Source organism: Telmatherina bonti, assembly GCF_933228915.1.
Source record: "Telmatherina bonti genome assembly, chromosome: 9".
Lineage (NCBI taxonomy): Eukaryota > Metazoa > Chordata > Actinopteri > Atheriniformes > Telmatherinidae > Telmatherina > Telmatherina bonti.
Window position 1 is genome coordinate 28,496,694 of NC_136627.1, and position 25,056 is coordinate 28,521,749.

At 38.6% G+C, this 25,056-nt stretch overlaps 4 protein-coding genes across 4 annotated transcripts; 1 reads left to right on the forward strand and 3 right to left on the reverse strand.

Annotated features, from left to right (window-relative positions):
• Positions 1–3,753: 3,753 nt before the first annotated feature.
• Positions 3,754–5,301, forward strand: LOC306760226 (diablo IAP-binding mitochondrial protein-like; the record flags this gene model as incomplete). The annotated part of the gene is made up of 6 exons (XM_079246025.1): positions 3,754–3,872; positions 4,126–4,225; positions 4,349–4,474; positions 4,643–4,753; positions 4,879–4,975; positions 5,096–5,301. 6 exons carry the CDS (start codon positions 3,754–3,756, stop codon positions 5,299–5,301), a joined length of 759 nt encoding a protein of 252 aa, XP_079102151.1.
• Positions 5,302–7,884: 2,583 nt separating this feature from the next.
• LOC306760227 (odorant receptor 131-2-like) lies at positions 7,885–8,517 on the reverse strand (the record flags this gene model as incomplete). Its single annotated transcript, XM_079246026.1, has 1 exon — positions 7,885–8,517. One exon carries the CDS (start codon positions 8,515–8,517, stop codon positions 7,885–7,887), a length of 633 nt encoding a protein of 210 aa, XP_079102152.1.
• Positions 8,518–11,040: 2,523 nt separating this feature from the next.
• LOC306760228 (odorant receptor 131-2-like) lies at positions 11,041–11,817 on the reverse strand (the record flags this gene model as incomplete). Its single annotated transcript, XM_079246027.1, has 1 exon — positions 11,041–11,817. The coding sequence occupies one exon, from the start codon at positions 11,815–11,817 to the stop codon at positions 11,041–11,043; it is 777 nt and encodes a 258-aa protein (XP_079102153.1).
• Positions 11,818–20,413: 8,596 nt separating this feature from the next.
• Positions 20,414–21,343, reverse strand: LOC306760229 (odorant receptor 131-2-like; the record flags this gene model as incomplete). Its single annotated transcript, XM_079246028.1, has 1 exon — positions 20,414–21,343. One exon carries the CDS (start codon positions 21,341–21,343, stop codon positions 20,414–20,416), a length of 930 nt encoding a protein of 309 aa, XP_079102154.1.
• Positions 21,344–25,056: the final 3,713 nt, after the last annotated feature.

Here is a 25,056-nt window from a genome sequence, read left to right on the forward strand (position 1 = left end):
CTCATCTAATGAACATTAACAACCACTGACATTTCTGATCTGGAATGTGAACCAGATTAGATTCTGATTCACATTTCATGAGCTTGTAGAAATCTATGTGAGGGATTCAGGTTTGAAAGAGTTTGTCTGACTTTTAATTTCATTTTATCTAATTTTATTTAATTTAATTTAATCTTCTTTTATTTTTTTATTTTAAATTAATTTCTACTGTCATTCACCATTGAGGGCTATCTTTTATTTAGGCTACATTTACAAGTTCATAACTGCAAATTAATTTCCACTGAGTTTTGTTTTTCATTTCACATTGTGCAAACTTCTCTAAATATTGAAGAATGAAAGTTAAAATCATATTTCCAAAATACAGTTTACAGATGAGACACTTGTAACTCAGCGGGTTGTTAGATTTAGTGGGATGTGGTTCAGAACAGCAATCTAGTGATACTGCCAAATGAAAATGGACATTTCCAAGAGATGAACGGAGTTGGATTTATGTCTCATGTCACATCCTTGTCATATTCCCTTTTCTTTTATTTATAATTTTTGGGCAGTTATGGTCGTGTTTTAAAAGAAATTCATCAGGGAAAAGGGCCGCACACTATCGGGGAATTTCAGTCTAATGAACTATAGTCTTGCTCTATTTCTTGTCCTCAATGTATAAAAATGTGCCTCCCCCTATTTATACAAATACACACACACACACCCACACACCCACATTACTGCATCAATGAATGAATGAATGAATGAATCAATCAATCAATCAATCAATCAATCAATAAAAATGTTGTTTATATATCACTTTTCAGACAAAAGAGCAACACAAAGGCCTTTACATAAGAAGACAAAATAAAGATAAGCCTTCACATATCCATGTTTATATAACAGCCAGATTAAAAAGAAAAACACATCCAGTCATTTTCACAGCAAAACTAATTTGTTCAAAGAAGTAATAAGTACATCATTAAACAATAAAACATTGATGGAAATAATAATTAAAGGAATGAGCATCGAATAAGAAATAAGATAATATAAAAATAAAGACTGTAAAGTATATTAAACATAACTTATAACATGTATGTTCTCAAAACTGTATTTGAGATCACCACAAATTCCCCTGGCATCCAGATTTTCTGATGTCTGTCCAGTTTTTTTTCTCAGATTGATGTTTAAATTGCAGTCCAGTCACACATTTCATCAACTGTCCGTATCTAACATGTTGAAAATGTTTAAAACTACTTTTAACAAACTAATATTACAAAATATATTGCATATAGATGATATCAAGGTCACCTCAGCGTTCAGAAACATGCAGAAAACACAAACTACTGTCAGAAACATAGCAGGATACTGGTTCACATCAGGGTCAAAGCATGTTGCGCATGAGGTGTGTTTGGTTAAACATGTATGTAATCATAATGGTACAACTTCTTGTGGAAGTTTGCGTGAACTTTGGCAAGTCAGTGGCTTAAGTTTTGTAGAAAGGAAAATAGCTAACACAACAGAGGGGGGATGGGCAAAACAGCATTCAGCCCAATTCCATCCCACACATCATGTCAGCTTCTGTAAATGCCACAACTGGAGGATTCAGGTTTGTACCTGCATGGATGCTTGGATGTTTGTGGAGAGCAGTGCAGCTGGTAAACACCATGAGAAACATTGATGTACCTAGCAGCTGGTATGTTTGACGTTCTACATTATCTTTTCTGACACCGTTCCAGTGTCATGCTCTTACACAACAGCACTGACTGAGGTCAGGGATAACAATGCATGGTCACTGGTATTGTCTTTTTATACGGATGAAACAGTCCACTCTGTGGTGAAGTATTGTCTGATCTCTGTCACAGTTCAAAAGCAGGTACTAACAAGTTCTACACAGACCTGCTGATTATTAACACAAAGCTCCTGAGCTCAACTTTGTAATCTGCAGTTTTCATCTGACTGGCAAACATGTCCCCTCCTATGAGAGCTGCTCGGAGAATTTCGTCAGCTCTTTACGCAGGTTCTGCGTCAACAGTCGGCACAGCAGGGGATTGGACCACAATCTTTCCTAAACAACACTTTTGCATGTGAACCCGGCTAATTCAACCTTTGCAAGTAAACTCAGACTAAATACATGACCAAACAAGAAGAGATTTGAATGGGACAAATGCCACGGCAAGGACAAATAAATCTAAGCAATTTTTTAGCAAAATGATAGATCAAAACAACTAAGATGAGTTTTATAAGGACACCACACAGTCTTTAATAGTCTAAGACCTTATCTTATTGTGCTTAAACCACAGATGTGGTTTCCTAAAATCGGTTTCCTAATATCATTCATTACTTATGAAAACTAAAACCTCAAAAAATATGAATTTATTTGAACAATTTGTTAAAAATGAGTGGTCAGTGAGACAGCAAACTTAGTTAATAAAATCATTTTGTTAAAAATTATATGTTTTCTGCAACCATCTATCAAATCAAGTTTTAAATATGACAGTTTTCATACAAGAATTGCAGAAGTTGCATAATGTCTGTTAAAGTAAAATGACAGTATTGTAAAAAAAAACAAAAAAAACAGTTTTCAACCAAAATTTATTTTAAATATACTTGATGATTGTGACAATTGACCGCTTTGTAATTATATGATCAAACAAATTAACTCTAAAAATGTTAGATGGGCACACATAAACACTTTTCTGGCAGCTTCTTGCTCATGTCAACTCAGCCATAGCCACAATAAGTACACACACACAAACACACACACACACACACACACACACACCCTTTCCTCTCAAAAATGTCTTTGCATGTTCAAAGATCTACTACACTGAACACGCTGGGCTAATCCAGTGTGTCCTTCAGAAGTCAATATAAAATATGAGCTATAAAAAGTGCATTTGATAAATGCCTCATACCTTCTCTCCATTCATTCATTCATTCATTCATTCATTTATTCATTATTCAAACCGCTTAGTCCAATTAAGGGTGAAGCTGGAGTCTATCCCAGCAGTCTTTGGGAGAAAGGCAGGGTACACCCTGGACAGCTCGCCAGTCCATCGCAGACCTTCTCTCCAGTTATCCGTAAATAAAACAAACATTAATATTTAACTATTTAGACTTGTCAGAGGATGTATGATTCACTATCAATTCTTAATGTTTTCAGCTTGTTGCATTCAAACCGAAAAGTGTGTATAAGCTGTTTAGTGTATGATGATGATGCTCCACATGATCACCTTCTTCCAGATTGTTGCAGCAGCTGAAGGTTAATTGTCTTTCTAAGAAAAGGGATTTTTATATTAACCCCCTTTTTCTGCAACTGTTTGAAGCATCTTCTTATCTGCTTGACGTTCCTACAACTAACTCTGTCTGACCTTGTTTGCTTTGCGCGTGCACACACTCACAGAGCAAGAGATATGTTTCAGCATGTGTGGGTCAAACTACCACATTCAGGTTCCCTAACCTGCACATATCAGTGGAGCTATGCAGGTAAAGCCAAATGCGCACATTTTACAGGCATCGTCAACAGATCAATATGTTTTACGCAATGGAAAGGAGCTGGGGCCTTACAAAAACCCACAGGACGTGACAGTGGATACTCACTGAGCAGACTTCAAGCTTTCTGGCTGCGAACAAGACCATTTCTCTCATTTTAGAAAGACACAGTAAGTTAACAGCTAACAGCTTGATACTTCAGGAAAAACAAAAAGCTGCAGTCAGAAAAGAAAAAAAATAAAAAATTATCTGTAAGCGCAGCAAAGCTTTTCAATCTGCAAAATGCAAGCTGTTCGCCAGTGTTCAGTGTGCGCTAGACGTGCTGCTGGAGGACTTCTGCAAAATCAGATGGACGTTTCTGTGCTGCACATGAGAGGAGCACTCTCTGTTCGCTTTATTTGGTAAGTTATGACTGAAAAACAATGATACATACGTGGAGTAAAACTTTTTATGCTTTTGGAGGTTGAATTTACCAGAATATTTGTCCAGTTGTAGCCCATGACTGTAATTTAGCAGTCATTTAGTCAGTCATTTTAGCACAAGGTTAGGATTCAGTGCAAAGCAAAGAGAAACCTGTAATATAATTGTTTTAAAAATCCATTCATTATTTGTACTTTTCAGCCCTGCTTACGTTTTGTTGTTTTTTTTCTGCAGTGGCTCTGATGGCAGGAGACCTGGAGTCCAGAAGCTCGGGGATTTGGCTAGACCTTCATACACCAGCTTAGCATCTTTGAGTGTTGGTCAAGGGCTTTGGGTGAGTCTCTGGGTCCTTTCAACTGTCACATTTAATTTCTTCAATAATATTTTTTTTTTAATGCGGAGTTTAAAAGAATGAGCATCTAAAAAGGTTTTCTTTTTTCTTCTTCTCTGATTTCAGCAAGTGGAAAATCTCTCCCACTTCTCACTGATCAGGAGAGCAGCCTCTGTGGTGACAGACAGTTCAAGTACATTCCTCTCCCAGGCTACCTTGGCCCTCACTAACGCCCTGACAGACTATTCAAAGGTTGGTTTTCCTTTCATGTGAAACAAACTTCACATATTTCCTATCAGTTCCTATTGCAGAGTTTTTTTTTGGCTGAAGTGACAAAAAATTCCATTTTGAAATTTGTTCAAATTAATTGTTTTTCAGCACTTTTATGACTTTTTTGTCTTCCTTCCTTCTTCCTTCTAGGCTGTGCACTCTCGCATTGCTTTCCAAAGACAATATTTGGCCGCCCTGGGAAAAGTTAGCTCTGCAGAAGAGCAGACGCTGAAGCAAGCTATCAGTGACTGGCGTTCAGAGGTAAATGGCCATTGAAAAAGTTTTTGGAAACAAGCCATTAACATATTTTAAGAATTGTTCTAATGAAGCATTTTATCTTCAAAAACAAAGAATGACTTTTTTTTTTTTTTTTTCGTATCTAACAGGCTGCAGAGAGACTGAATGAATGCAAACGTTATGAATCAACTTGGATCAGTGCTGTCAACCTGTGTAAAGTGGCAGCTGAGGCAGCATACAGTTCAGGTGAGTAAAATCTCAACCGCATTCATTTGCATTGGCTTTATTAAACACTGAATGCTGTGTTATAAAAGTGGAGGAATTACTTTTATAAAGTCTGTGTTTTTTTCATGTGTGTGTTCGCAGGAGCCCAGCAGGCGTCCATCTCCGTCACAACAAACATTCAGGTGGCCCAGTCGCAGGTTGAGGAGGCACAGAGAAGGTCAGAAGAGGCTGAAAAGAAGTTGGCCGAGACTAAAGTAGATGAGATCCAGAGGATGGCAGAATATGCTGCTTTCCTAGAGGACAGTGAGGAGCATGAAGTGCATGAAGCTTATCTGAGAGAAGACTAAGACAAATAAAGTGTTACAGAAAAACATGTCAAAGTTCAACAGTTTTCTGTTGAAAACTGATCCATGCACAGTGCCTGTTTTACCATTTTGGCTTCTGCCTGTAGCCTTTAACATGTACATAGTGTATATATTTGTATTTACTGAAACAAAATATCAGTTTGATATGAAAATGAACCAGAAAGCACTTTATGATTACTTACAATTTCATCTTTATTTAAAACTATTTATTTGATTAGTTAATGGCAGCAAATTTAGCAGTGGAATCCACAGGAAATGTTGTGTGTCAGAGGTTTTTTTTCCCCATCGTGGGCTGATGACAAAAAGTTGCTGTAACAAAGCTATTTCCTTTTATACAGCTGTTTTCTTTATTGTTATTTTAAACTGTGAACATAACAGAAAAAAATTAAATAAAAAAGCAGAACAAACCTGTGTGTTTGTGATTATGTATTTAATGTGTTTATGTTTGTTACCTTTTCATATTGTCTCACTTATATTTTGGTCTTCTGATGATTATGAAGATGGAGAGAGAGAGAGAGAGAGAGAGAGAGAGAGAGAGAGTGAGAGAGAGAGAGAGAGAGAGAGAGAGAGAGAAGAGAGAAAACAAATGCTGGCCATGTCTATCTTAGTTTAAATTTTAATGGCTGATAAATTTCTAATAAAGGGAATAAAGACAGAATGACAGTCTGGCCTTTGATAAGAACATGAAAAAAGGAGGAAATTCACCAATTTTTAAGTCTAAAAACCAAAAATAAAAAAAAGCTCCAAAAAATGTGTAACATACAATAAATATCAATGCAAAAAATGATAATAAAATCAGTAAATTTTGCATCTATAATTATGATCTGAGATGAACTAGAGGAGAATTATTTTCTTAAATATTAAGCTAAAAACTGAGTCAACACAGCCAGAGGGGCTTTAATTTACCAGAAATCCAGTCTATATTAATGTTGCAGCACAACAGTAGTTAAAGATGTATATAATAATGAAACACTTCTTCAAGGTGGATTGTGGAGTTTTGGTTTTCAAATGTCAATGATCAAAACCAAAGGTTAATTCTTACCATTAAAGATGTATGTATGTTTCAGTTCCTGTTCAAGTTTGAAAAGTTTTTTTTTTTTAATCTATGTTTGTAAAAGGTTATTCTGTCTTTATCAAAATTTCTAACTAAATAAGTGAATAAAAACTTCAAAGGATTTTTTTCCCTCCCTCAAAGCTCATTTAATTTGAACTGAAAGATTTTTCCAAAAGCAAGAAAATACTCAATTACAAGTAAACCACATCCAGCTGGGAGACAGACTCTCCATGTCTGCTGATCCTTTTTAATTGCTATTGTGTAGATTTTCAGTCTATTAAATGTATTTATGTTTGAATATATTCTAAACATTGTAAAGAAGCAATGAGAACTTGTGAATGTTGCGCCTGAGATGAAAAGCTGAGAAACACAGTCCAAACACTGTCTATCCCAGCTTTTTTTTCTTCTATCAAACAAAGAACACGTCAAGCTTTTAAACTCTTTGACTAAAATTTTTGTAATTTTCATTTCCACATAAAATACTTTAACATTAATATTCTGATGAATATAAAGTACAAAGACAGAATATGAATTTCAATTGAAAATAGTAATGTTCATATGTGGAATAATCCAGTCTCTAAATAAGTAAAAGCAAGAAAGGTTTGGAAAAAATGTTTCATTCCTCACGCGGCAAATTAAAGTGATGAGACATTTTTGGACAAAATTAGGAAGAAAAACACAACATTTTAATAAATACTGCTCAAAACACACCATATCAAAGTAATCTTATTTAAGCAACATTCTAGATAAGATAAAAGATATGCAGATTTCATTCTTAGGTGCATGAGCATATATGCAGTTCTAAACATGAATGTACATAATGCAATATTTCACTTTTGCAATTTAAACAAGCTATCTTCATCACCAAAGGCATAAAAAATACTGTTGTGCAAATGCTCCTTCCAGCATTGCAAGTGGTTGATTTGATCAGGCAGAAAATATCATGAGATGTTCTAAACTTAAGCCAGTGAAACGCTCTGTTGAAGAGATTAAATAAGCAAATAACTTATAAGCTGTGCTGTACACAGATACAAAGTGTGTAATTCAGTCAGTCAGTCAGTCAGTCATTTTCTTAACTGCTTGTTCCAATTAGGGTGGCAGGAAATCTAGAGCCTAACCCAGGAATCATTGGGAGAGAGGCAGGGTACACCCTGGACAAGTCGCCACTCCATTGCAGGGCTGTGTTTATTTTAATTAATAAAAACAACAACAACAACAGCAATAATAATAATAATAATAATAATAATAATAATAATAATAATAATAACAAAAAAAGATAAGAAAAAAAATCATTGCTCTACAAATGATATTTTTGTATGGTTTAATTTCTTTTTTAAAGAAAAGTATGTACAAGATGCAGATTATTTTAATCACAACAAGATCATCACACACACATGCGCTCAAAAAAACATTTTAAAACACGTCCACCAAGTTAACTGTAAACATTTTCTGTTTAAAAATGAAAACCTTGTGTTATCTGAAATTAAAACTTATAATAAAATACATTTCCTTTAACTTGATGATTGTTTCTTGTATAAGCCACAGAGAGCGTAGTACTTCAGTGCACAAAAAAACATTTCATCTCGGAGGCCGTAGATGAGAGGACTCAGACATCTTGGAGCAAGAATGAAAGTTATGTAATTAAAGTACCGTACATTACTGAATAACATTAGATCGATCTGAAGAACTGCAAATTCTATGAAAGGACACCACAGCTGGAAAAGACTGAGCATCAGCTGGAAAGCATGAAGGATTACAGTTTTGAGTGCTTTCCTTGTTGATTTTTTATTCTTTCCCGAAGCTGCTTTGGCCACTTTCATTATTTTAGCATAGGAGGAAACAATTGTAACGCACATAATCAAGAAGTAAAACTGGCCAAAAGCTGATCTGAGATGACCCTGCCAGCTATACAAGATGAACATCTCCACTGAGCATATTATGTTCTGGGTGTAAAATGAATGAGGAGCAGATACAAAAAAAATAGAGAGAATAACAGTGCTGGGAACAGAACTGAGGCTGTGAATGATGATGATGAGATGCAAGGTGCTGCGTGTGGAGCACAGCTCTGCATGCCGCAGGGGCATGCAAATGGCCACATAGCGCTCCAGAGTCATAGCTGTCAGAACAAGTGGAGTGACAAACATGTACACAGACAAAACAATATACATGAGAAGACACAACCATGTTTGTATAAAAATACTGAAGTAACTCAGAATGAGCAGAATATCACTCATTAATAAAAACAGACAATCGGACAACAATATGACAGCAAATAAGATGTAACGCATTGTCTTGTAGAAAGTATCTTTCATAAGAAATATTATGATTTGAAAAAGGTTAATGCAAAGAAAAATTAAGACAAAAACTTGAACTATGATTACCTTATCACTGGTTTGTTTCGGAAACAATCGACCACCAGTTAGTGAATTATTGGATTCCATTTCTTTTGTTAAATAAAACAGCCTAATTAATCTTGAGAAAAATTAGTTTGAATAAAGTTATAATAAGAAGAAATATTAATAATTTGACTGAACTGTGACTAAATTGGTGATCAAATGTTTAGATATGTTGTGTCACAAAACCAAAGAAATGCAGAACAGATTCAATTTTCAAACCCTCTTTGCAAACCTGAAGGGTCAATGTCTTCTGCTGAGCTCCGTGCAGCCATCTGAGAAAAGGTTGTGCTTGAACTCTTTATGGAGACATCACTAAATCACTGGGGACAGTTTGTGATTATGTATTTAATGTGTTTATGTTTGTTACCTTTTCATATTGTTTGACGGTTACTTTGGTCTTCTGATGATTATAAAGATGGAGAGAGAGAGAGAGAGAGAGAGAGAGAGAGAGAGAGAGAAGAGAGAAAACAAATACTGGTCATGTTGATCTTAGTTTAAATTTTAATATCTGATAAATTTCTAGTAAAGGGAATAAAGACAGAATGACCCAGTCTGGCCTTTGATAAAAACATGAAAAAAGAGGAAATTCAACAATTTTTAATTCTAAAAACCAAATTTAAAAAAAAAAATAAATAAATAAATAAAAAAAGTTCCAAAAGATTTAGTTCTTATAGGCTAATTCTTACTGTTAAAGGTGTATGTTTCTGTTTCTATTTAAGGTTAAAACATTATTTATTTATCTATGCTTGTAAAAGGTTATTCTGTCTTTTTCAGAATTTTAGACTATATGAGTGAATAAAAATTTCAGATGCTGAAGAAGATTTTGTTCCCTGTTGATACACAAAGGCTCCTTTAATTCTAACTGAAAGATTTTCCAATAATAGCAAGAAAATACTCAATTACAAGTAAACCACATCCAGCTGGGAGACAGACTCTCTGTGTCTGTTGAACCTTTTTAACTGCTATTGTGTAGATTTTCAGTCTATTAAATGTATTTATGTTTGAATATATTCTAAACATTGTAAAGAAGCAATGAGAACTTGTGAATGTTGCGCCTGAGATGAAAAGCTGAGAAACACAAGTGCAACACTGTCTATCCCAGCTTTTTTTTCTTCTATCAAACAAAGAACACATCAAGCTTTTAAACTCTTTAAGACTAAAATTTTTGTAATTTTCATTTCCACATAAAATACTTTAACGTTAATATTCTGATGAATATAAAGTACAAAGACAGAATATGAATTTCAATTGAAAATAGTAATGTTCATATATGGAATAATCCAGTCTTTAAATAAGTAAAAGCAAGAAAGGTTTGGAAAAAATGTTTCATTCCTCACGCGGCAAATTAAAGTGATGAGACATTTTTGGACAAAATTAGGAAGAAAAATACAACATTTTAATAAATACTGCTCAAAACACACCATATCAAAGTAATCTTATTTAAGCAACATTCTAGATAAGATAAAAGATATGCAGATTTCATTCTTAGGTGTATGAGCATATATGCAGTTCTAAACATGAATGTACATAATGCAATATTTCACTTTTGCAGTTTAAACAAGCTATCTTCATCACCAAAGGCATAAAAAATACTGTTGTGCAAATGCTCCTTCCAGCATTGCAAGTGGTTGATTTGATCAGGCAGAAAATATCATGAGATGTTCTAAACTTAAGCCAGTGAAACGCTCTGTTGAAGAGATTAAATAAGCAAATAACTTATAAGCTGTGCTGTACACAGATACAAAGTGTGTAATTCAGTCAGTCAGTCAGTCAGTCAGTCAGTCAGTCAGTCAGTCAGTCAGTCAGTCAGTCAGTCAGTCAGTCAGTCATTTTCTTAACTGCTTGTTCCAATTAGGGTGGCAGGAAATCTAGAGCCTAACCCAGGAATCATTGGGAGAGAGGCAGGGTACACCCTGGACAAGTCGCCACTCCATTGCAGGGCTGTGTTTATTTTAATTAATAAAAACAACAACAACAACAGCAATAATAATAATAATAATAATAATAATTATAATAATAATAATAATAACAAAAAAAGATAAGAAAAAAAATCATTGCTCTACAAATCATATTTTTGCAAGGTTTATTTCTTTTTCAAGAAAAGTATGTACAAGATGCAGATTATTTTAACCACAACAAGATCATCACACACACATGCGCTCAAAAAAAACATTTTAAAACACGTCCACAAAGTTAATTGTAAACATTTTCTGTTTAAAAATGAAAACTTTGTAATATATTGAATTAAAACTTATATTAAACACATTTCCTTTAACTTGATGATTGTTTCTTGAATAAGCCACAGAGAGCGTAGTACTTCAGTGCACAAAAAAACATTTCATCTCGGAGGCCGTAGATGAGAGGACTCAGACATCTTGGAGCAAGAATGAAAGTTATGTAATTAAAGTACCGTACATTAATGAATAACATTAGATCGATCTGAAGAACTGCAGATTCTATGAAAGGACACCACAGCTGGATAAGACTGAGCATCAGCTGGAAAGCATGAAGGATTACAGTTTTGAGTGCTTTCCTTGTTGATTTTTTATTCTTTCCCGAAGCTGCTTTGGCCACTTTCATTATTTTAGCATAGGAGGATACAATCAGAATGCACATAATCAAGAAGTAAAACTGGCCAATAGCTGATCTGAGATGACCCTGCCAGCTATACAAGATGAACATCTCCACTGAGCATATTATGTTCTGGGTGTAAAATGAATGAGGAGCAGATACAAAAAAAATAGAGAGAATAACAGTGCAGGGAACAGAACTGAGGCTGTGAATGATGAAGATGAGATGCAAGGTACTGCGTGTGGAGCACAGCTCTGCATGCCGCAGGGGCATGCAAATGGCCACATAGCGCTCCAGAGTCATAGCTGTCAGAACAAGTGGAGTGACAAAAATGTACACAGACAAAACAATATACATGAGAAGACACAACCATGTTTGTATAAAAATACGGAAGTAACTCAGAATGAGCAGAATATCACTCATTAATAAAAACAGACAATCGGACAACAATATGACAGCAAATAAGATGTAACGCATTGTCTTGTAGAAAGTATCTTTCATAAGAAATATTATTATTTGAAAAAAATTAATGCAAAGAAAAATTAAGATAAAAACTTGAACTATAATCACCTTATCACTGATTGGTCTCTGAAACAATCCACCACCAGTTAGTGAATTATTGGATTCCATTTTTTTTATTTTTTTTTATTTGTTAAATAAAACTGCCTAATTGATTTTAAGAACCATTAGCTTTGAATAAAGTAAATATAATAACAAATAATAATATTTGTGACTGAACAGATGATCAAATGTTTAGATATGTTGTGTCACAAAACCAAAGAAATGCAGAACAGATTCAGTTCTCAAACCCTCTTTGCAAACCTGAAGGGTCAATGTCTTCTGCTGAGCTCCGTGCAGCCATCTGAGAAAATGTTGTGCTTGAACTCTTTATGGAGACATCACTAAATCACTGGGGACACCAAACACGTTTCATCATATACTGTAAACACCATTAGATAACCAATAATTTTCTATTCTATAGTCTAATCTGCAGTCATTTAGCAGATGCTTTTATCCAAAGCGACTTTTTCATGTGTGTGTTGGCAGGAGTCCAGCAGGCGTCCATCTCCGTCACAACAAACATTCAGGTGGCCCAGTCGCAGGTTGAGGAGGCACAGAGAAGGTCAGAAGAAGCTGAAAAGAAGTTGGCCGAGACTAAAGTAGATGAGATCCAGAGGATGGCAGAATATGCTGCTTTCCTAGAGGACAGTGAAGAGCATGAAGTGCATGAAGCTTATCTGAGAGAAGACTAAGACAAAGAAAGTGTTACAGAAAAACATGTCAAAGTTCAACAGTTTTCTGTTGAAAACTGATCCATGCACAGTGCCTGTTTTACCATTTTGGCTTCTGCCTGTAGCCTTTAACATGTACATAGTATATATATTTGTATTTACTGAAACAAAATATCAGTTTGATATGAAAATGAACCAGAAAGCACTTTATGATTACTTACAATTTCATCTTTATTTAAACTATTTATTTGATTAGTTAATGGCAGCAAATTTAGCAGTGGAATCCACAGGAAATGTTGTGTGTCAGAGGTTTTTTTTCCACATCGTGGGCTGATGACAAAAAGTTGCTGTAACAAAGCTATTTCCTTTTATAAAGCTGTTTTCTTTATTGTTATTTTAAACTGTGAACATAACAGAAAAAAATTAAATAAAAAAGCAGAACAAACCTGTGTGTTTGTGATTATGTATTTAATGTGTTTATGTTTGTTACCTTTTCATATTGTTTGACGGTTACTTTGGTCTTCTGATGATTATAAAGATGGAGAGAGAGAGAGAGAGAGAGAGAGAGAGAAGAGAGAAAACAAATACTGGTCATGTTGATCTTAGTTTAAATTTTAATATCTGATAAATTTCTAGTAAAGGGAATAAAGACAGAATGACCCAGTCTGGCCTTTGATAAAAACATGAAAAAAAGAGGAAATTCAACAATTTTTAATTCTAAAAACCAAATTAAAAAAAAAAAAAAGTTCCAAAAGAGTTAGTTCTTAAAGGCTAATTCTTACCGTTAAAGGTGTATGTTTCTGTTTCTATTTAAGGTTAAAACATTATTTATTTATCTATGTTTGTAAAAGGTTATTCTGTCTTTTTCAGAATTTTAGACTATATGAGTGAATAAAAATTTCAGATGCTGAAGAAGATTTTGTTCCCTGTTGATACACAAAGGCTCCTTTAATTCTAACTGAAAGATTTTCCAATAATAGCAAGAAAATACTCAATTACAAGTAAACCACATCCAGCTGGGAGACAGACTCTCTGTGTCTGTTGAACCTTTTTAACTGCTATTGTGTAGATTTTCAGTCTATTAAATGTATTTATGTTTGAATATATTCTAAACATTGTAAAGAAGCAATGAGAACTTGTGAATGTTGCGCCTGAGATGAAAAGCTGAGAAACACAAGTGCAACACTGTCTATCCCAGCTTTTTCTTTTCTACCAAACAAAGAATAGGTCAAGCTTTTAAACTCTTATGCCGGGCAGACACTGTGCGATTTTGAGGGAATTTCACAACGATGTGTCATTGTGGAAACATTGTAGCGTCGGGATGTCCGGTCGGGAGGTCATAAGCTGTACAGTGTGAGAACACTCACGAGGAAGGATTAATCGCTGCTACGTTTTAACGATGATGCTGCAACCTCCCGATCAAACTTTTTTTTTTTTTTCTTGTCTTGTCCAGCATTTAAGCAAGCAGAATGATTGATTTTCTTGATTTTCTAGATTTTTATTTTATTTCTTTATTTACTTTGTGTAAATTTTTGAGTTTCTACTGCTGGACCAGACGAGAGAGGATAGGAGCAACAGAAAGATAAATGGAAAAAGAAAGAAAGCACCTCGTAGAGATAGAGAAAAAGAGAGAGAGAGATAGAGAAAGAAGGAAAAAACAGACATCTGCATAAACGCACGCATATACACTCATACACATTTGCCTATATAGACACATGTACCTACATATTCACACTCATAGACACAAACAGGCCAATGTTAGATTCTTATTCCCCCTGCAGAGAACTAGACTATCAAGGGTCAAGAGCACCATAAACTCAGGTTAAATATTAATGGGAGACAAAGAAAACAAGCTGCTGTTAGTGAATAATCCTGCACACAACCCAGTGACTGTGTCACATGCAGAACATACAGAGTGGAACGTGTTCAGAGAAGAGTGATCATGCCAATGTGACCCCGCCCATACAAAGGCAAGAAGCAGGCCAGGAAGACCCCGAGACTCAGGTGACCGGCAGCCACCCCCAAGCACAGGATCCAACCACCCCACCCTGGAGCCAGCTATGGACCGACCCGGGAGGCAGCGGAGAGGAGCCCCAGACAGAGTCCACGCAGTCAGGGGGAACAGGCCCCAGCAGGCCCAGACCAGCAGGAACCAGCCCCGCCGGGCATCAGCCGCCCAGGGCAGACAGAGCGCGGGCTCCAGGGCCCCAAGAACCCGAAGGCAACCCCCAACCCCCCACGGGCAGAGGGCCCAGCCCACACCAATGGAGAGCCAGGATCACCAGACAGCCCTGAGCGGAGGCCAGGCCGCACCCCAGTGCACCAGCCGCGCACCCGGGGCACAAGACCCCCCCCCCCCCCCCCCCCCCCCCCCCAACATACACACCCAGGCATACACAAACACCCACAAATCAAACCCGATCAAACTTCTGGCATGTCAGAAATTTTCGCCGTCGTGCGTACAGTGCGAGTGGTGTTACGTCATGATTCTACATTCGCACCTGCGAAGAAGAAGTGGAGCTTTAAACAATGGTGGGCAACCCCAACTTCAGACGTATGCGGTGGACAAAGCTGCTAGAAGAGAGATTAGTAGAGCTATGTAGAGAACATGAGGTTTTCTTTTTTTTATTTTGTTTCAGCGCACAAGACAGCGCAAACAACTGCAACAACTTGCTGCCTGCTTGTTATCTTGTTGTCAGGCACGCTGTGGTTGTCATAGGAACTAGGAACATTTGTTTTTTGTTGTTCACACTCGAGCACGTCGTGCAGTCACACGCCGACTGATGCCGACAAGTAGTCGTGGTTGTCAATAATCGTGGCTGACAGCAGTCGTACAGTATGAGTACACATGTCGTAGGGTTAAATAGAGTACGAGGGACAAACCCGGTCGTGCAGTGGGAGCATTTCCCCGACAGGTAGATTTCTAAAATCGCACAGTGTCCACCCAGCATTACAACCTCCTGACTGGACATCCCGAAGCTACGATGTTTCCACGATGACGCAGCGTGGTCTGCGACAGCAAAATCGTGGTGAAATCCCCTCAAAATCGCACAGTGTCCGCCCGGCATTAAAGACTAAAATTTTTGGAATTTTCATTTCCACATAAAATACTTTAACATTTATATTCTGATGAATATAAAGTATGTAGACAGAATCGAAATTTCAGTTGAAAAAAGTAATGTTCATATCTGGAATAATATAGTCTTTACATAAGTAAAAGCAAGAAAAGTTTCGAAAAAAATGTTTCATCCCTCACGCGTGCAAATATAATTAATGAGACAGTTTGGGACAAAAGTAAGAAGAAAAAAAACATTTTAATAAATACTGCTCAAAAACGCACCATATCAAAGTAATCTTATTTATCCAACATTCTATATAAATTCTATATATAATTCTACATAAATAAAAGATAAAAGATGCTGTGCAGATTTCATTCTTAGGTGCATGAGCATATATGCAGTAACTTTAGGTTATTTACATAACCCCGGTTCTCTGAGTAATATGAGTGAAATGTCTCACTATGGGATGCATGCCTCTGTGCAGCTCTCAGAAGCATTAATCTCATTACGCCAATCCTGATTGGCTGGTGAACGTGTCCGTCCGCATCAGGTAGTGCCATCTACCTTAAATAGCTCATGCGGACGGCATCGCCTCATTCAAGATAATCACCTCTTCTCACTCGCCCAAGCAAGAAGGGTTGTCTGGTGAGACACTTCACTCATATTACTCAGAGAACCAGGGTTATGTAAATAACCTAAAGTTTTCTTTCATGATATTTCGCTCAGTGTCTCACTATGGGATGTGGTAGCTCCCGTATTGCCAGACAAGCTTATCCAGCGTCCACCAACCTACAGGAAAGAGTCCTCAGGATGTCAAAACGCGCATGCTAAGCACGGGGCGGAGGCATCCAACATGTAGAACCAGACAAAAGTGAGAGGCGAGGACCAACTCTCTGCGGCACAGATGTCCTGAACCGAAACTCCCCTGAATAAGGCCCATGATGAGGCCAAGCCCCGAGTCGAGTGTGCTCGTAGGCCCCCAGGAGGCTGCAAACCCTGACTTGTGATTGCCTCCACCATCCAGTGGGAGAGGTGCTGTTTCGTGACAGGCTTTCCCTTATGAGGATTAGGGATTAACCCAGGACACGAACAGTTGAGCGCTCCTTCTGAAACTCAGTTTTATCCATGTAAGTGCGGACTGCACAAACTGGACATAACGACCTCTGTTCTCCCGAGGAGAGACCAAAGGCGACCAAGTCTATAGGGGAACAGGAGCCCACCACCTTGGGCACAAAGGCTGGGTTGGGTCTCAAAATTACACTCACATCCCCGGGAAAAACTGAGCGCACGAAGGATGCACTGACAGGGCATGGATGTCGCTAACCCGTTTTGCCAAAGCCAGCAACAACACTGTTGTAGTGTCCTTAAGAAACCCTTAGTTTGACGCTCCAATCCCTCGTAATCCACACCAAAAAAGCCAAAAAAAAAAAAAAAAAACGGGATCCAGTTGAATAGTTTTACTTAAAACTTAGAGAACAATTTGTTCAGTAGTATAAAAGTATGAAAAACAAAATAAAAAATTAAATGAGAAGAAATAAAACAAGAGAATGAGAGGTCAAAAAACTGTACGGCTCTCCTCCACACTTGTCTCTGTCTGTCTGCCCCGGTAATTACAGTCACTCACCCACTGCCTGCCAAGCCAATCTAATATGCAAATCAAGGTAGAGCCACAGTATCCTCTCTTAAGCTGCCAGCCATTCTTACATTACATTAACTAGTCTAAACAAGTTATCTTCAGTTCAAATAAAAATTAGATTACATGCATTCCAAATACATCAAAAACAAACACAAAGTGCAGATATTCACAACTTAAATTCTTAATACAAAAAATTGTATTTAGACTCCTACAACTGTCTTGAGAGACACATATTTCAAATCCACTCCTTCCAGAGGCTCAAAAGGGGGGCCCTTCAGCCCCTCCAAGACCACGGCCAATTCCCATGGCGGGACCATTGGTCTGGACACAGGAAGAAGCCTACATGCTCCTTTCATAAAACAGCAGACCAGCGGATGTTGGCTTGCCGTCAGCTTTCCAAACCCCACGTGGCAGGCAGCAATAGCTGCCAAATACACTTTAACCGTGGAGAAGGCTTTCCGTTTGTGGTGAGGTTCAGCAACCGTGCCCGTTCCTGCAGCACCATAGTTCCCAGCGCTCTCCCCGTGGCCTGGACCGCGCAGCGCTGGACGCGGTGACACAGGTCAGAGATGACCGGGATCTCCTCCCAAGTTGCTGGGTCCTGGGTTTGCCCAAAGTCCTCACACAGCTCAGCCTGATACAGGGAGAGGACATTGAGTGCTCTGGCTGAGAGTGCAGCCACCTTGTACGCCTTTTCAGTCAGGGCTGACTGAAAATGGTCTGTTTTGGATGGCAGGCTGGGGCTCCTGGAAGACACTGCTGACAGTCTGGGGTGAAGGTGAGCTGCCACGAGTGGCTCCATTGGAGGCACCCGGAGCAGGCCCAAGCTCTCCATCGCCTCACAGGGATGAGACTCAGGGAACCAGGCTCCTGCTGCTGTACGGGCGGTCTCTCCACGAGCGAGTCACCTCGTCCAGCAGCTTCGGGAAGACGGGGAGAAGTTGTTTTGCCACACTCTTAGCTGAGGTTAAATTCTTCCCTTTGTAGCGGGACCTGGTGGTCTCCGCTACAACAGCCGGCCAGGGGATAGCCAGACGAGCAGCAGCGCGTTTACACACATCAAGCATGTCTGGGGAGGGAAGAAGCTGGTGTGCTACCCTCGACTCCATCCCGAGTGGTATTGGAGGCCGCAGACTGTGCAGCCCGGGCCGAAGTACTAAAAATGTCGTCCTCCTCCTCGTCCTCTGATATGAGGAGACTCGAGGCGACATCTTCATCTTCTCCATAGTCCAGGTCCAGGACGTCTTCCTCCCGCAGGGGGTCCATGGCCAAGTTGAGCTGGGAGCCCCAGCTGACACTGGCCTCCGGTACCACTATCGCAGTGGACCCGCCATCCCCTCCCCTTTCGACGGCAATGTCAGTGGAGGTGAAATAACGGTCATGTCCAGACAGGGATTGGCGAGCTAGCCATCTGAGGAGACTTTTTACCGTGAACACCGCACAGTGTTAACACGAGCCTCGGACATCTATTGCTAGCCGGGCGTGTTCCAGCCCCGGAGCAGCACAAGTAGAACTGGTGTGGGTCTCTACTCGAAATTTTATTCCCGCATCGGCAGGAACAGGCCCTAGAGTCTCCATCACCTCTGGTGTGAGGGTTCTTCGCCTCCATTCCCAGCGAGCTGGTGAGTGAGCAGGGAACTGAGGTGGTTAACTGGTGTGCTAACCATGAGGAGTCGAGGAGTTAGCTGGTGTGCTAATGCTCGACAGGAAATTTTATTTTTCGCCGTGGTGAGGCTGAAAAATAGTGACGACTGAGCCGTGGTGGGGCAAGGAAGCACAGGAGAAGGTCTGGTGTGACCAAACGAAGCAATAAAAATGTGCCTAAAGGCTAGGTAGCGCCTGGCGACCGAAGCTAAAAAGATCAGTCGGTGGACAGTTTAGCTAGCTAGCCCAGACGCGAGATATGCTGCGAGTGAGAAGAGGTGTTTGAATGAAGCGGTGCCGTCCGCATGAGCTATTTATGGTAGATGGCACTACCTGATGCAGACGGACACATTCACAGGATTGGCGTAATGAGATTAATGCTTCTTAGAGCTGCACAGAGGCGTGCAACCCATAGTGAGACATCAAGCAAAATATTATGAAAGGGAATTGCATATATTGAATGTACATAATGCAATCTTTCACTTTGTGCAAGTGAGAAAGCTATCTTCATCACCAAAGGCCAACATAAAAAAAATACTGTTGTGCAAATGCTGCTTCCAGCAGTGCAGGTGGTTTATTTGATCAGGCAGAAAATATCATGAGATGTTCTAAACTTGAGCCAGGTAATGCTCTTGTTAAGCATTCCCGGATTCTCTTCCAGCTGTGGTCGGAGGAAAAAGAAGATCCATGTCTTCCCGGGCAGAACAACGTGGCTAGTGGATGTTCCAGAACTCCGGAGCTAACTTTGTTGGGTCCTCACTCCGTTCCTAGGAGGAAGGAGGGGGGCATATATAATAAAAAGAATGACAGGCTGCATCTACTGAAGAGCTCTCCTTTATTTTTGGAGGTGCACTGGCATAAAAATGATCGCTCTCTACCGTTTTTCCTGCTGCGATCTCCGTCCACTCACTGCGAACTACACACTTACACACACAATTCCGGTCATGAACATCCGGCCGTGCTTAAGCGCATCTCGTTAACACATACTGCACATACTGAGCTGCATAACCTGCGTGGGTGCGGAACATCTCACAACACTCTGTTGAAAAGAATAAATGAGCAAATAACACATAAGCTGTGTTGTACACAGATATATTGTGTGTAATTTAGTCAGTCAGTCATTTTCCTAACTGCTTGTTCCAGTTGGGGTGACGGGGAACCTGGAGCCTAACCCAGGACTCATTGGGCGAGAGACAGGGTACACCCTGGACAAGTTGCCAGTCCATTGCAGGGCTGTGTGTAGTTTAATTTTTTTTTTTTTTTTTTTTTTTTAAAGATAAGAAAAATCATTGCTCTACAAATCATATTTTTGCAAGGTTTATTTCTTTTTTCAAGAAAAGTATGTACAAAATGCAGATCATTTTAATCACTACAAGATCATCACACACACGTGCTCAAAAACATTTTAAAACATGTCCACAAAGTTAATTGTAAACATTTTCTGTTTAAAAATGAAAACTTTGTAATATATTGAATTAAAACTTATATTAAACACATTTCCTTTAACTTGATGATTGTTTCTTGTATAAGCCACAGAGAGCGTAGTACTTCAGTGCACAAAAAAACATTTCATCTCGGAGGCCGTAGATGAGAGGACTCAGACATCTTGGAGCAAGAATGAAAGTTATGTAATTAAAGTACCGTACATTAATGAATAACATTAGATCAATCTGAAGAACTGCAGATTCTATGAAAGGACACCACAGCTGGATAAGACTGAGCATCAGCTGGAAAGCATGAAGGATTACAGTTTTGAGTGCTTTCCTTGTTGATTTTTTATTCTTTCCCGAAGCTGCTTTGGCCACTTTCATTATTTTAGCATAGGAGGATACAATCAGAATGCACATAATCAAGAAGTAAAACTGGCCAATAGCTGATCTGAGATGACCCTGCCAGCTATACAAGATGAACATCTCCACTGAGCATATTATGTTCTGGGTGTAAAATGAATGAGGAGCAGATGCAAAAACAATAGAGAGAATAACAGTGCAGGGAACAGAACTGAGGCTGTGAATGATGAAGATGAGATGCAAGGTGCTGCGTGTGGAGCACAGCTCTGCATGCCGCAGGGGCATGCAAATGGCCACATAGCGCTCCAGAGTCATAGCTGTCAGAACAAGTGGAGTGACAAAAATGTACACAGACAAAACAATATACATGAGAAGACACAACCATGTTTGTATAAAAATACTGAAGTAACTCAGAATGAGCAGAATATCACTCATGAATAAAAACAGACAATCGGACAACAATATGACAGCAAATAAGATGTAACGCATTGTGGTGTAGAATGAATCCTTCATGAGAAATATAATGATTTGAAAAAAATTAATGCAAAGAAAAACTGCCACAAAAACTTGAACTAAAATCACCCTATAATTGATTGGTCTTGAAGACAATCCATCACCAGTTAGTGAATTATTGGATGCCATATGTAAGAAGTAAAAGAAACTGCCTTAATTCCTCTTGAGACACATGAAACACAATAAACTATCTAAATAGATCATTAAATGCTCAGATACTATTAAGCACAAGACTAATTAGCTTTTAACACAAACAGAGAAGAAAACCAGCTTGCCAAACCATCCACAGCAGAACCATTAGCATGTCATGCTGAGCCCTGGGCATCCATCTGAGAAAAGGTGGCGCATGAACTCTTTATGGAGGTTACTGGAAGTCACGTGGCTGCTTTCGAAATTGTGTCATTATATACAGCAAACACACTTTGTAAACCCCATGTACCAAAGTGGCATCCACTATTACAATATACTTTACCATTGGCAAGGCCAGTTTATTTGTACAGCACAATCCAGCAATGGGGTGATCCAGAGTGCTTTGCAGAGAGATTAAATCATTAGAAAATAAGAAACGGAAAGGTGACGGACTACTGGTTTAATCATTTCATAACCCTTCTCTGAAACTGAAGAGCAGAAATGATGTGATAATGAGCAAATATACTGATGGATTTTTGGGGTGAACTAAATAGAATAGGCCCTGCGATGGACTGGCGAGCTGTCCAGGGTGTACCCTGCCTGTCGCCCAAAGCCGGCTGGGATAGGCTCCAGCTTCCCCGCGACCCTGAATTGGAATAAGCGGTTCGGAAAATGAATGAATGAATGAATAAATAGAATAGTCTTACATGTCACTTTTTCTGAAACAGCGTTTTTCTGGGCGACTTTTTTCTGATTTTTTAAAAAAGGTAAAAAAATTGCACTTTTGTTTAATTACGTACTTAGTATCTAACTTTAGTGAGGTTTGCTCCTGATTGTACTTACAGTACAAATATGTATAGTTTTGTAAGTACAAGGAATCTGTTAAATTTGAGGTTTCATTTAACCATGCTGACACACAGTTTAAAACAGTGCATCTCCTATGATACACATCTCACATATTAAACCAAACATCCATATTTTGTTACCCGCTTAATTACATTACTTCATAACAATGTGATTGACATGAGATTGATATGTCTAAAGCCTCAAAATGAAGGCTTTTTCTGTTTCTTCGGCTGAATGACAGCTTAAAGTTTTATGGAAGCAGAGTAAAGTCATGAATATAGATGCACATCTCAAAAAAATAAAAGTAACACGTTGTAGATCTTCAATAAATGAAATATTTTATTAAATACTTTGTTCTTTCCACAGTTGACAACAAAATCACAAAAATCATCAATGAAAATCAAATGTATCAACCCATGGAGGTCTGGATTTGGAGTTACACTCAAAGTAAAGTGGAAAGACACACTACAGGCTGATCCAACTTTGATGTAATGTCCTTGAAACAAGTCAAAATGAGGCTCAGTAGTGTGTGTGGCCTCCGTGTGCCTGTATGACCTTCCTACAACGCCTGGACATGCTCCTGATGAGGCGGCGGATGTTCTTCTGAGGGATCTCCCCCCAGACCTGGACTAAAGCATCCACCAACTCCTGGACAGTCTGTGGTGCAACTTGGAGTTGGTGGATGGAACGAGACATGATGTCCCAGATGTGCTCAATTGGATTCAGGTCTGGGAAATGGGCAGGTCAGTCCATAACATCAATGCCTTCGTGTTGCAGGAACTGCTGACACACTCCAGCCACATGAGGTCTAGCACTGTCTTGCATTAGGAGGAACCCAGGGCCAACCCACATGGGTCTGAGGATCTCATCTCGGTACCTAATGGCAGTCAGGCTACCTCTGGCGAGCAGATGGAGGGCTGTGCGACCCTCAAAAGAAATGCCACCCCACTGACCCACTGCCAAACCGGTCATGCTGGAGGATAACATACATATATACATATATAAAAATGGCACGCTTTCAAGCACCAGTTTAAGCACTAACAATAAGTAGCTAAAATGTTGCATTTCTTTTAGAACTTGGAGGCTTGACTGTTGGCTGTGTGGCTTGTAAAGTCATCAACTTCTGCATGTTCATGTTGAGCTGCCATGCAAGAGACTTTCAGTCAGAGACAAAAGTATTGCCTTGTTTTTCATCAGATGTTGTTTTCCTTATTCTGATGATAACGATGATGATTAGGCTGTTGTTTGTATACCTGTGTGCATTGGGAAGCTCCTCTGAAACTAATTACAAGTAATGGGTAATGGCATCATTAATTATTCAGGGACTGCTCTATTTACAGGCTCCTTGTGAAAACTTGTGTAACATAAAGAAAGAAACTCACAGTAAATAATAAGAAAACTTTTATTTTAACTTTGTCAGCAAAACTTTTAAACAACATGTTTGTTATCTGATGTTTGTGTTGGATGGAGAGAGTATCTGTTTTATGATATACTGTGGATGATTACAATCCCCAACAATTCAAAGGTCTCCATCCCTCATCCACTGCATATTTCAGAAACTTCTGGGAGAGAAGCAGGGCATACTCTACACTGTTTGCCACTTCGTCATAAGACAGAGAGCCTATTTACAGCATACAGTATTTGTCAACATATTCCTTCACAGAGTGATGAGTCTTTCTTATCTTTATATTTTAACAGTAAGACTTACATGCATTTTTATAAACTGATATTTATTTCCTCAGCCGCTCCTCTGGGTAGCTGAGGAGCTATTTCTTAGGAAATGATTTCATCTGTCCAAACATCCTCCTATGTCTGCCAAACTTCACACGAACATCTACTTCTCAACATATTGTCGTTGCTATAGCCACTGGCAACTGGACGGTACACATTCATTTCAACCTTGGTCAGAACGTGAATAACATTTATACATCAGTTTACAGAATGTTATCAATCAAATGGTTTCCAGTAAAAGACCTTCCCCATGGAACAGGAAGTTATTATCAGTCACCACTGTCCCGTATTTTTCATGGAAAACAGTCTGTATCTACAGATATTATTTCAAGACAGACTATGAATTTGTGGTATTAGGAAATGGTGCAGTATGTCTTTATTTAACTTGTATATGTTATGCTGTTGCAGTTAGAGTTAAACCATGAATAAACACAGTTCCCTTCTTCACTCTGTAACATCAGCAGTTTCTGTCCTGTCATCCCGCCATCCAAATTGCTTGTTAATTCAGTCTCCTCATTGTTCAATCTCTGTGCCGTGCAAAGGCCTCACATTTGCATTGTTTCATTTTACATGCCTGAGATTTCAAATGGAAATAATAATGCTTGTGAGGAATTTCTTTTGTATTACCAAGTAACATGAAATATATCATTAAAAAGGTAAATCAGTGGACTACTAATAGAAAAAACAGAGCAAAACAGAGAATCATTAAGTGGTATCAACTCAATCAAACTGAGCAAAAATCTATCAAAATGGTCGCAAAAAGAGATAAGTAAAAACAATTGCTCTGCTCTGCCATTTACGTCTTTTACTGATGGTAAAAAGTTGGAGGTCTTAACTGGGACTCGTCTGTAAGATGAGGCCAAGTGCCTCAAAATCTGCACAGAATTTGCTCCCTTGCCCACAGCATTTCTTTAAAATATTTAAAACTAATGTTTAATTTGATTTGATTTCATCCATCAGCTTTTTATGATAAATTTTGTGCAAGGCCCAGTAATCATTTGTTACTGGGCACATAAAGCATTTTATTAAAAGTAGCGATTACTGAAGCTCCCTAAATCACACACTTTACTATGAGGACCAAATCATAAAGTTAATTCATCACTAGAGAGAAGCATTTTGTGGTCTGCTTTGGTCTG